General features: G+C 41.8%; 1 protein-coding gene across 1 annotated transcript in view; it reads left to right on the top strand.

Annotated features, from left to right (window-relative positions):
• The window catches only part of SVEP1 (sushi, von Willebrand factor type A, EGF and pentraxin domain containing 1), a 184,891-nt gene that overhangs the window by 118,767 nt on the left and 53,939 nt on the right, over window positions 1–12,185 (top strand). The window contains exons 25-32 of the mRNA XM_027105235.1: window positions 190–347; window positions 1,931–2,132; window positions 3,994–4,169; window positions 7,171–7,295; window positions 8,251–8,374; window positions 9,154–9,324; window positions 10,704–10,877; window positions 11,342–11,461. Of these exons, the coding sequence (XP_026961036.1) occupies window positions 190–347; window positions 1,931–2,132; window positions 3,994–4,169; window positions 7,171–7,295; window positions 8,251–8,374; window positions 9,154–9,324; window positions 10,704–10,877; window positions 11,342–11,461 (1,250 nt within the window). The remainder of the gene's footprint in view (window positions 1–189; window positions 348–1,930; window positions 2,133–3,993; window positions 4,170–7,170; window positions 7,296–8,250; window positions 8,375–9,153; window positions 9,325–10,703; window positions 10,878–11,341; window positions 11,462–12,185) is intronic.

Here is a 12,185-nt window from a genome sequence, read left to right on the forward strand (position 1 = left end):
TGTGTGTGTGTGTGTGTGTGTGTGTGTGTGTGTGTGTGTGTGTGTGTACATATATTTAGATTCCACATATAAGAGAGATCATAATAGCACTTCAGCTTTTCAGAGTCTTTTGAGACAATGTTGTCATTGGGGACTGCTTCTAATGCCCTTTCTGCAACTATTCTGTTACAATAGTTTGTTTTCTTTCAGGTGCCAGTGTGCAGTGGGCTTCACAGGGCCACACTGTGATTTGAACATCAACGAATGTCAGTCTAACCCCTGTAGAAATCAGGCCACCTGTGTGGATGAATTAAACTCATACAGTTGTAAATGTCAGCCAGGATTTTCAGGCAGCAGGTGTGAAACAGGTATATATGAACTTAATGTTATTAATAACGTTACTAACCGTAATGATATAATAACAGTGTCAATTTTTACCTGCACTGAGCACCACCTATATACCAAAAACTATGCGAAGCATTTTGTACTCATTCTTCACAGCCACCCACTAGACTGGTTCATGTTATCTCCAGTAGCACAGGAGGCGAAGCTTAGAGATGTAAGGCAGAAATGGAGGAAATCTAATTTAGCAGAACTCTTCACATTCTGCATGTTTAGAAAGGCTGCTTTGAAAGGTCACTTGATGTAGAAGGTCAGAATCCACGGATATGTTTGAGAGTCAATGCTAAACTGCTTTCTCAGAGCACTGGAGTCTTTTAGCTGTAGGACTTTTGTTCTGTTGAGTGGGATATGCAGGATTGGGGCTCATAAAATGGAGAGGAGCCAGAGCCCTGAGCAGGGCTGGAGAGTTGCCCTTGCAGCGACCCCATCCTTCTCTCCTGCAGTATCAATCGCTCCACACATGTGCTTAGAGTCTCTCATCTTTAATGACTCCCCAACCCCACCTGTCCTTCCAACTATTCCCTGTTTCTCAGCTTCCTTTCACTGCTGAGTGCGTTTCCTGTCTTAGATACTCACGGATGATTTTATTTAAAAGAATTTGTTAGGGACTGGCTGTCCAGTGGTTAAGACTTCGTCCTCCAACTCAGGGGGTGTGGGTTCGACCCCTGGTTGGGGAGCTAAGATCCCACATGCCTGGTGGCCAAAACAAAACAGAAAACAGAAACAATATTGTAACAGATTCAATAAAGACTTTAAAAATGGTCCACATTTTAAAATGGTCCATATATATGTATACATGCCACATCTTCTTTATCCATTCATCTGTTGATGGACATTTAGGCTGCTTCCGTGTCTTGGCTATTGTAAATAGTGCTGCTGTGAACATCGGGGTGCGTCTATCTTTTAGAATTAGAGTTTTCTCCAGATGTATGCCCAGGAGTGAGATTGCTGGATCATATGGTAACTCTATTTTTACTTTTTTGAGGAACCTCCGTACTGTTTTCCATAGTAACTGCACCAATTTACATTCCCAGCAGTACAGGAGGGTTCCCTTTTCTCCACACCCTCTCCAACGTTTATTATTTGTAGACTTTTTAATGATGGCTCTTCTAACTGGTGTGAGGTGATACCACATGGTAGTTTTTTTTTTTTTTTTTTTTTTATTTATTTATTTTTGGCTGTGTTGGGTCTTCGTTTCTCTGCGAGGGCTTTCTCCAGTTGCGGCGAGCGGGGGCCACTCCTCATCACGGTGCGCGGGCCTCTCACTATCGCGGCCTCTCTTGTTGCGGAGCACAAGCTCCAGACGCGCAGGCTCAGTAGTTGTGGCTCACGGGCCCAGTTGCTCCGCGGCATGTGGAATCTTCCCAGACCAGGGCTCGAACCCATGTCCCCTGCATTGACAGGCAGACTCCCAACCACTGCGCCACCAGGGAAGCCCTCCACATGGTAGTTTTGATTAACATTTCTCTAATAGTCAGCGATGTTGAATATCCTTTCACGTGTCTGTTGACCATCTGTATGTGTGCTCATACTTTCTTATTTGTTGCAGAACAGTCTGCAGGTTTTAACCTGGATTTTGAAGTTTCCGGCATCTATGGTTACGTCCTGCTGGATGGTGTGCTTCCATCCCTCCGTGCTGTAACCTGCACGTTCTGGATGAAATCCTCTGACACCACCAACTATGGGACGCCAATCTCCTATGCACTCGAGAATGGCAGTGACAATACCTTCCTTCTAACCGATTATAATGGGTAAGCAGAGGTGTCAGGAGGGCTGTGCTAGGACTTATCCTGGCACCAAGTTAGAACTGACAAGGGGGTTGGAGTGGTGGGGGGGGTTCGGGGTCAGCTGTGCCGGCAGAACAGCAGGGTGACAGTAATCAGAGCATCTGGACAAGTCCTATAAGGAGGCAGAGTTTCAGTGGTAATGCCTTATACGTGTATTGTCTTTTGCTATTTGCTAAGTGTTTTCGTATGTATTATTTCATTTGAGCTTCACAATGACTTGAGGAACTGATGCCCCTTAAAAGGTAAAATGAAGTTTCAGAGAAACTAAACGCTTTGCCCCCAAATCTCACACCCTGGGAGTGGCAGAGTTAAGTGTCAAAGTCTGACTTTTCAGACCAGTGCTCCTTTATTTACATATCAGAGCGGCCAAGAGTCAAGAGATTTCAGTGGCACTGTTGACCCCTGGGAGACACTTGTATTGAATACGAATCCGTCTGTAATCTCAGGTGTGCAAGATGACGTTCCTCTGTGTCTTTTTGGATCAGTTCATTCCAAATGCAGAACCCCATCCCTCTGGGCAAGTCAGCCCCGGTTGTTTCTCTGATTTCTTTCTACTGACTGCTTCTCCTGTCTTAGATGCTCACAGATCATCTAAAACCCACAGAGTTTTGCTAAGGAGTCACAGACTCAGGCAGGGCTCCCGTCATTGGTCATCTGTCGACCCTGCTGATCAGTGAGCCATCCACTGCCTCAGCCTCTGTGGTCCTTTCAGAACTACTGCTCTTCGCCGCACGTGGAGTCCTTGTCATGGCTGAGAGTTTACGCCTTCGGTCTAGAGAGATTCTGTGATGCACCACATGGCCTTTTCCTCCCAGATCCTCCCAAATGTGTGGCCTTTTGCTAGTGAGCAGGTTGCAGGCTTCAGGGACCCACTGAGCTCTCTTTCCTCTCATCAATCCGTGAGATTCTCACTGTTCTGGTGGGAATCTTCCCATCCTCAAACCCCATTCTTCTTAATGGACTTGAACGTTCAGAAACAAAATCCCAAGAAATTTGCAGAATCCTCCCCTGAGGCAGAATGTATAGAAAGAGAAAACCTGTCGCCTGCTTGAATTGGGGGAGGAAAATGGGAAAACACAGAGGGGAGACAATTCATGTTTTATCAATAAAAATATTTTTTCATACACATCTTTGAATAGGGGCTCAGAAGAGGCTGGGAGAGTCAGTCAATGAATTCTTACCTTCTTTATCAGTTTTCCCTAGTCTCTTCTTTTTCTCCATGTGCTTTTGAAAATATTTTACTTTTAACTGCTGGTTAACTTTGACATTCCTCTAAGCGACATGGCTGTTGGAACCCTCTTGTGTTTGGTCACCTCTGTTTAGTTCCAGTTATTCTTTTCTTTGGATCGATATACTTCGTCTGCCATGTGACTGTTTTGGCAACAGAGAGGTAGGATTGACTTCCTATGAGATCTCTGAAGTCTGTTCTGAGGTGTAGGAACGTACATCCTAGAGGAAGGAAACCAGACTGACATTTACATAGCTCTCATTCCTTCCGTTCTTGACTCAGTCTCTCCAGGATAGACAGTTGGTGAATTATCTCAAGTTGGACTGACTTCTTTCAGCCCATCCTGAGACTTTTTCCTACCCCTCAGTGTTTCAGAAACACAAACCAGTTTTCCGTGAGCTACAATAAAGAGTAATTAGTAATCAAATCTGCTTCTATGAAACGTGGCTGAAATGGCGAAAAAGAAGTAGCGGTTTTACCCAAAGTGCTTTACCCACAGAAAAGGAAAAGAAGGAAAAAAGGAAAGATAGTAACATGCCCCACAGATGGGATTACGACATATGACTGATGACTGTATCCCCTGGAATCTTTCTGCAGCTGGGTTCTTTATGTGAATGGCAAGGAAAAAATAACAGACTGTCCCTCGGTGAATGACGGCAGTTGGCATCATATTGCAATCACTTGGACGAGTGCTGATGGAGCCTGGAAAGTCTATATCGATGGGAAATTATCTGACGGTGGTGTGGGCCTCTCTGTTGGTTCGCCCATCCCTGGTATGTCTTAGCAAAAGGAATATAATTCCATCTGATGCTAGAGGCGGTGGTGCTTTGATGAACATCAAGTTTGCTAAGTTCTCTCTCCCATGTACCACCCCCTGATTATCCTGACTGTGAATTACTAGAAGCTTTTCCTAGGTGAGCTGTGTGACTCTTAAGAAATGCCTTTGGGGTGTATATTAAGACTACCAAGATGTGTGCTGAAGTAACAGTGGGTGGTTACTAAACTGTCTTCCAAGGAGGAGATTAATTGCTGGTGTTTTTTGTTGGTTGGTTTTGTTTGTTGTTTTTATTTTAGGTTTGGTTCGTGATCAGTATACACGTAGATCCAGAATTCAAGCTGGGGCACTGCTAATAGCTATCCATCTTTTAGGCCCTTTCTCTGATAGAACTCAAACTCTCTTCTAAAAATACTTTTAAACAAATATTTAGAGAGTTTTGTTTGAAGGAATGCAAAAGTATTCAATGTTCCAGTGTTCTCAGCATTGTACCTGGCAATAAGCCTGCACTATCTAGGTCCTTCTGTGACACATGTCATATGAGGAGGAATGGCTGGAGGTTCTCTGTAGTAAATAAGGAAACATTAAAAGCGTTTCTGCAGGAAGTGGCATCGTCCTGGGAAGTGGGGTGGTGTGTTTAATTTAGAGTATTCTTGTTTCTAACCCTCCCTTCTCTGGGTGGTGGGATTGCAGGTGGCTTTTATTTTTCTTCCTTATTCTTTTCTGATATTTTCATAATGAGCATTTATTTCACTGATGGTAAAAAAAAAAGAATATTTCTATCTCAAAAAAAAAGGAATATTTCTATCTCAAAAGAAAATTACATCCTAATAGAAGAGTGAAAGTAAGTTAAAGGCATAGGAAAATAAAACAAGGGAACTATAATAGTAGCCACCCAAGGAGATGGTTGTCTGACCATAGCAATAAGAATGAATTACTGTCCGTAAATACTGCAGAGCTCCAACTGACAGACCCTAGTGAATGACTGACTGCAGTTTGGGTGACCAGATTTATTGGAGGGTCTGTTAGCTGAGATAGGAATTCTCTCGGGAAAGGACAATTATCGGAGCAGGAATCAGGGGTGGGGGAAGATTCTGTATTTGGTTTTAGGCATATTGAGTTTGAATTTAATCCCAGGAATACGTGCAGCTACAAACATAGGTTGATACCACTTTATATCAAATTGAGAGTTGCTTTTTAGTGGTAAGATATGCTTGGCAAGGATTCAGCATGGTGAATGTCCTTATAGAGCCCTGGAGGGTGTGAAAACTGATCCCGACTTTCTGGGAAACAATTCAGAAACTTTCATCAACAGCCTTAGAGAAACCCTTTGCACGCAACCAACAATTCACTACCAGGAATCAATCGAAAAGAAAGAATCAATGATCTGGACAAATATCTACGTATCAATTTATTTATCTCAGTGTTATCTTAGTACCAAACCTGGAAACAACCCCAATATCCAGTAAGGAGTGGTGGTTAAGTTAGTTAATGAAGAAAATTATGGATCCTTGTGCATTCACATGATAAAATAGCTATTAAAACTCATGAAATGAGAACATGTTCAAGAGGAAAAGCAAGCTTCCAACGTCATATGTAGTAGGCTCCTGTGTTGTGTGTTTCAAAATCTCTCTCACACACACATACTAAAAAAAATAATTAAAAGAATATAGAACCTAGAAAGAAATACACAAAACTGTTAAATGATTGTTTCTGGGTAGAAGGAATTCTTTATACTTTTTTTCTCAAATTTCCTTCTATGTGTATGTATTAATTTTAATGATTAATTTTGTAAGAAAGAGGCGTAGGTTGGGAAATCATGAATGAGAGCTCTATAGACATGGATTGGCAGGAGTGAGGTCAGATAGGGGGAATAGCTGAAGGAAGAAGAAAGGAGGCTAGGGTGGCATCCTGGGTGCATCAGAGTCTAAGAGGCAGGCAGGGAAGGGAGACTGGGAATGAGCAGAAAGGTTCAAGGAGAACCAGGAGAGGATGCTGTCATGGAAACCAAGTAGAATCAGTCGGGCTCCTGGCAGGAAACACACAAGGAGGGTAACTGAAGAGTTTCATGAAGAGATTGTTTTCAAAGGTGTGGGCATGCTTGAGAACCAAGATGTGGTAGTAAAACACACCATGACTGGCAACAATGGAAAATCACAAGAGATGGACATGAATTGACAAGGATGGGGAGTTGTCACCAGAAAGCAGGCAAACCTGCAGTGATGGGGAGAAATCACCCAGCGGGAGCGATGATGTGAGAAAGAGGAAAGCAACCCCTACCATCTGTTGCCTGGGAGAAAGGTATCCAGGAAGTTAAACTTCTCTCTCATCCCCCTTTCTTACCTCTAATTGGTCTTTCCATTGGCCAAACGGAAGCCAGAGGGCCGAGGAAACCAGTTGGTGTAGTCCATAGATGTCAACCTTGGGGACACAAAGCAGAGTGGAGAAGGGGGAAGGATAGTTCTGGAGGGGCAAACACAGACCATCAAGTATGCCAGGAAGGGCAGTTTAATAGAATGAAATGGTTAATAGGTGAATATTGAAGAGTTTCCATTGGATTTTGCAATTAGGTGGCCACTGGAATGTTCCTTGGAATTGATGATAGAACTTTAATCATTGTAAGCTGAAGAATAAAAAGATGAAGAGCAGCTACTGGTAATCTATCATGGAGGGTAATTTCCTAGAACAGGAGGCGAAGTAGGACTTAGCTATTTTGTTGACATAAAATATGATATGCTTATATGTGTATATATCTAGTTTTATAGTTAAATATATATATAGATCCAATATAATACTCGAAATCCTCTTTGACCATTTCTTAAGTTGTTATATAAAATATTGAATTCATCTTACTGATAAATCATGCAGCAAATGTAGATAATTTAGCTTGTCAATAACTTTCCCTGATACATTTATATAGGCTGTGCCTTCATTAAGTTAGTATTTTAGAAATAATGATCAGGCCAGTTTTCCTCCTTTTTTCTCTCCTTTCTCTTTAGGTGGTGGTGCATTAGTTCTTGGGCAAGAACAAGACAAAAAAGGAGAGGGATTCAACCCAGCTGAGTCTTTTGTGGGTTCCATAAGCCAGCTCAACCTCTGGGACTATGTCCTGTCTCCACAGCAGGTCAATTCCATTTTCAGTGTATGACAGTAATGAGATGCAAAGGTACAAACCTAGTACAAATGTGCACAGCCTAACGATGCCATATCTTATTGACACCTCTGAGTTTCCGGAACTTACCACCTATATCATTTGACGTTATGGTCGTAGACTAAGCCAGGCAGAGATTATCTACAGTAACTTTCAGTGAATCTCCTTTTCAATCTCTTGGTGATGTTTTACAATTTTATTGGACATGATTGTTTCATAAAATCTTGTGGTTTCAGAGCTAGAAAGAATCATAGAGAAGACTACTTCCAATCCCTCTGACTAAAGTAGGAGAAATTTAGGGCTGGCACAAGATTACACACAGAGAGTAACAGCTGGGCTAGTGGTTAAAACCAGTCTGCAGTCCAATGGCCTGGGTTCAAATACGAGTTTTACCACGAACTCACTCTGATGATTTTGAACGTGTTACCCCATCTCTGTGAGCTTCAGTTTTCTAATCTATGAAAGATAAATAGAACTGCCTAGTGGAGTTTTGGCAGGATGGAAAAATCCTGCATGTAAGATTGAGACACTGTTTGGCACATGTCTGCTCTTATCATTATAGTGGCAGAACTTGCCTAAACCTCAGCTTTCTCAACTCCAGATGAGAGATAGAAGACAGGAGACTGGAAAGGGAGAGCCCCTATAACACCTGAATACACTGCAAAGTTTTAGACAAGAAATTCTATAGGTAGAATTTAAGAATTCCAGTTACAATGAAATATTTGGGAAAAGGAATGATGGGGGTGGAGGAGAGAGAGGGAAGGAAGAGAATTTTCCTTTGCCCCTGAAATCACACTCTACATCCAAAAGTCTGCTTCCCACCACTGCCCTCCACACTTCTGTGAAGGTTTTCAGTAGGAGATATAATAACTCTGTCTTCCTGAAAAAAAAGTGAGGTTTATCTAAAGATGTGTTTTTAAACTTTCAGGTGAAATCACTGGCTTCCTCATGCCCAGAGGAACTCAGGAAAGGAAATGTGCTCGCCTGGCCTGATTTCCTGTCAGGAATTGTGGGGAGAGTGAAGATCGATTCCAAGAGCTTATTCTGTTCTGGTTAGTTTCCTTCTTCCATAGACTCTGCTGTCTCTTGACTACTCTGGGATTTTCTAGCAAAAGAAGACATTTGATTCTCTATTGGTCAAGTAGTATATGTCTGCCAGCTTATTGTTTACCTAGTAATTCATTTTACCCTACCTTCATCCGAAGGATCTATTATTTTTTAATAGTTAAATACATTCTGAGTAACAGGGTACAAAATAATTGTGCAGGAAACTTAAACAAAGGTAAAATAAGATAAGGAAAATAGGATGAGAGGAGGGATATAGTTAATTTTTTAAATGCCCCCCCCGAAGTCCCATCCTCCTGTTTGAGATGGGGTACTCTCTCGGCTCTGTACTTCCTAGCTGTCATCTAGGGGCAGGTGGCACAGAGAGAAAAGAAATGGATGTTAGGATCCACATACTGAATAGTCAAACTCTGAATGATCAAAAATGCCTCCTAAAATTCCGTGTGTTTAAACAAGTTTCTGAAGGTATCCTAGAATTCATGTTTTTGGATAACTCATAAGGACATTTTATTAACTCTAAAATACTATTTTTTTCCTTAAAAAATATTCAGCAGACTTCTGCTGGAAGAGGGAAAGTTGTTTGTTGACTCCAATAGTTTTTTTTCCAGAAATTTTGCCTGCCAGTGATCTGGTTACATGTTATCTTGTTTTAATGTCAATAGAGTGGCGCTCGAACGCTGGTACAACATATGATTTGAAACCCTTAACCTGGTGATGCTGCCACTGTGTTACTGACAAGCTCTGAACCTGCATTCTCTGCCCTCAGATTGCCCACCTTTAGAAGGATCCGTGCCTCATCTGCGAGCTGCATCAGGAGACGTAAAGCCAGGCTCCAGAATCAGTCTGTTCTGTGATCCGGGCTTCCAGATGGTCGGAAACCCCGTGCAGTATTGCCTGAATCAAGGACAGTGGACACAGCCACTGCCTCTCTGTGAACGTGAGCTGCCTTCATTGAAGGCGTTTCAGTAGCTCTTGAAAAATGCTGGAACCCTAAGAACACTTTTCAGGGATGCTAGATAAAAGTGAAATACTGCATATGCATAGTAGCCAATATAGCAGATATTCATTGAATACTTCCCTTGTATAATGAAGTGTGCTGGGCACCATGAGGGAGGTGGGAGATGAGGATCCAAAGAGCCCACCACCTGTGAAGGCACCCGGGTGACCCAAGGAACTGGATGGAGGGAAAGACAGGTGTGAGGGCTGGAGCCCAAAGGGAGATGGGTCACTGCTGGGTGGGAAAACGGGAATAGATCTCTTAAGTTGGCTACACCCAGTTATTCATTTATTCAACAATTTTGAAAGTACCTGGTGTGAGTGTGTGCTGGACACTGAGCTAAGTTCTGGAGATGCAGCAGTTGGAGAAAAAAGTCTCTCTTCTATTGGAGTTTACGTTGTAGTAGGAGAGACAGAAAGTAACAAGTAAATATAATATTATTTATTTATAGTAAATAAGAACAGCAAGGGCCAAAAGTAAAGGCTCTGAAGAAAACTGAAGCAGGGTAGGGAGATACAAAGTGAGAGGGTTGAGTGGAGGCAAGACTGCTGTAGTAGATAGGGTGATCAGATAGGTTCCTCCAGTGCATCTTCTTCTACCTGATATATCATATATTTATCTGTTTCTTGTGTCTCTTCTCTGACTAGATAGTACACTTTATAAGGCAGGGATTTTGTCTGTTTGGTTCATTCCTGCAACCTCAGCATCAGGACAGTGTGTAGCAGGTAGCAGGCTCTCCATAAATATATTTTTAAATGAATGAATTGCATGCCTACCGTGAGCCAGACGCTCTGGGCACAGGTATGGCTGTAGCCTGTCACCACTCCTAAGCGTTCTCAGTCTAATGTTCGTGTGCAATGAAAAGTGCATGCTTAACTCAACTACAAGTTTAATATAAGTAAAATGGGACTTCCCTCGGGGTGCAGTGGTGGAGAATCCGCCTGCCAGTGCAGGGGACACGGGTTTGAGCCCTGGTCCGGGATGATCCCACATGCCGCGGAGCAACTAAGCCCTTGCGCCACAACTACTGAGCCTGCGCTCTAGAGCCCACGAGCCACAACTACTGAGACCACATGCCACAACTACTGAGCCCGCGTGCCTAGAGCCCGTGCTCCGCAACAAGAGAAGCCACCTCAACGAGAAGCCCGCGCACCACAACGAAGAGTAACCCCCGCTCGCCTCAACTAGAGAAAGCCCGCACGCAGCAATGAAGACCCAGTGCAGCCAAAAATAAAATAAATAAATACATTTATAAAAAAATAAATATAAGTAAAATGTTCATTGAGTATGTTGCTCCTAATGTAGTTGTCGCATTACAGGCATTAGCTGTGGGGTGCCACCCCCTTTGGAGAATGGCTTTTATTCAGCCGAGGACTTCCATGCTGGCAGCACAGTGACCTACCAGTGCAACAATGGCTACTATTTGTTGGGTGATTCAAGGATGTTCTGTACGGATAATGGGAGCTGGAATGGCATTTCACCATCGTGTCTTGGTGAGATGAATCTTGGCAATTACTGTGTGCATTTAATTACTGCATGCATTTAATTACTGTGTACATTTACTCTAGCTCTGTGGGAGACAATTATCCCAAATTCCTGAGGCTTTTATGGCATGCCTTTGTTAATTTCATCTCCTCCTAGTGAGCTCTGGGCAAGCCATAGTGACAAAGCAGCTATCCATAGACATGCCAAACGTGTTTTAAATTTTTACCAGGCTCAATATTAAGAATATTTATTTCTGTTCTTCTACTTATTCACCTATAAACTGGGGAAATAATAGCTTTTATTGTAGATCTGCAGTGTGATTATGACTATCATATCTAAATTTCATAACAATATATATCAATATATAGTGTGATGTGTTAAATGATATGTAATCATTTAAAAGGAAAAACAAATGTTTGCTACATAAGACAGATCCATCAACTGTACTATCTGTAAACTGTCTTCATTTTAGATGTTGATGAATGTGCAGTTGGGTCAGATTGTAGTGAGCACGCTTCCTGCCTGAATACAAATGGATCCTACATCTGCTCGTGTATCCCACCCTACACAGGAGATGGTAAACACTGTGCAGGTAACTAGGCTATGTGTAATTGGGAAGTCTAGTTCAATTTTTTAATTCAAGTATATATTGTAGATGTACAGTAAGACAAATTTTTAACTTCAAAGGGGAGATGGAAAAGTAAAGCCACCTTTAAAAGGATGCATAAGCAGAGAAAGACAAATATTATATGACATTACTTATATGTGGAATCTAAAAAAATGTTACAAATGAACTTATTTACAAAACAGAAATAGACTCACAGACATAGAAAACAAAGTTATGGTTACCAAAGGGGAAAACGGGGAGGGATAAATTGGGAGTTTGGGATTCACAGATACACACTGCTGTATATAAAATAGATAAGTAACAAGGACCTACTGTACAGCACAGGAAACTATATTCAATATCTTGTAATAACCTATAATGGAAAAAAATCTGAAAAAGAATGGATATATATATATATATGTATAAGTGAATCACTTTGCTGTACGTCTAAAACTAACACAGCATTGTAAATCAACTATACTTCAATAAAAAAAATTTTTAATGATACATAAGCAACGGTTAAAGGTGCTTTAAACTAGCATTGTGCTTTTGCTGACTTCCCAATTTATGAAAAACAAAACTGAGAGCCAACTTTATCACCAGACTGTTGAAGAAATACCTACATGATAGAAGAATAATAGAGTGGATTTAGACATGTAAGCAATGGCCTCTACTGCCTCAGTCAGAGCAAGTAGGATGCTTCATCACC

This window comes from Aethalodelphis obliquidens, unplaced genomic scaffold (genome assembly GCF_003676395.1).
Source record: "Aethalodelphis obliquidens isolate GAN/ISIS:26980383/991018 unplaced genomic scaffold, ASM367639v1 scaffold7, whole genome shotgun sequence".
NCBI lineage: Eukaryota > Metazoa > Chordata > Mammalia > Artiodactyla > Delphinidae > Aethalodelphis > Aethalodelphis obliquidens.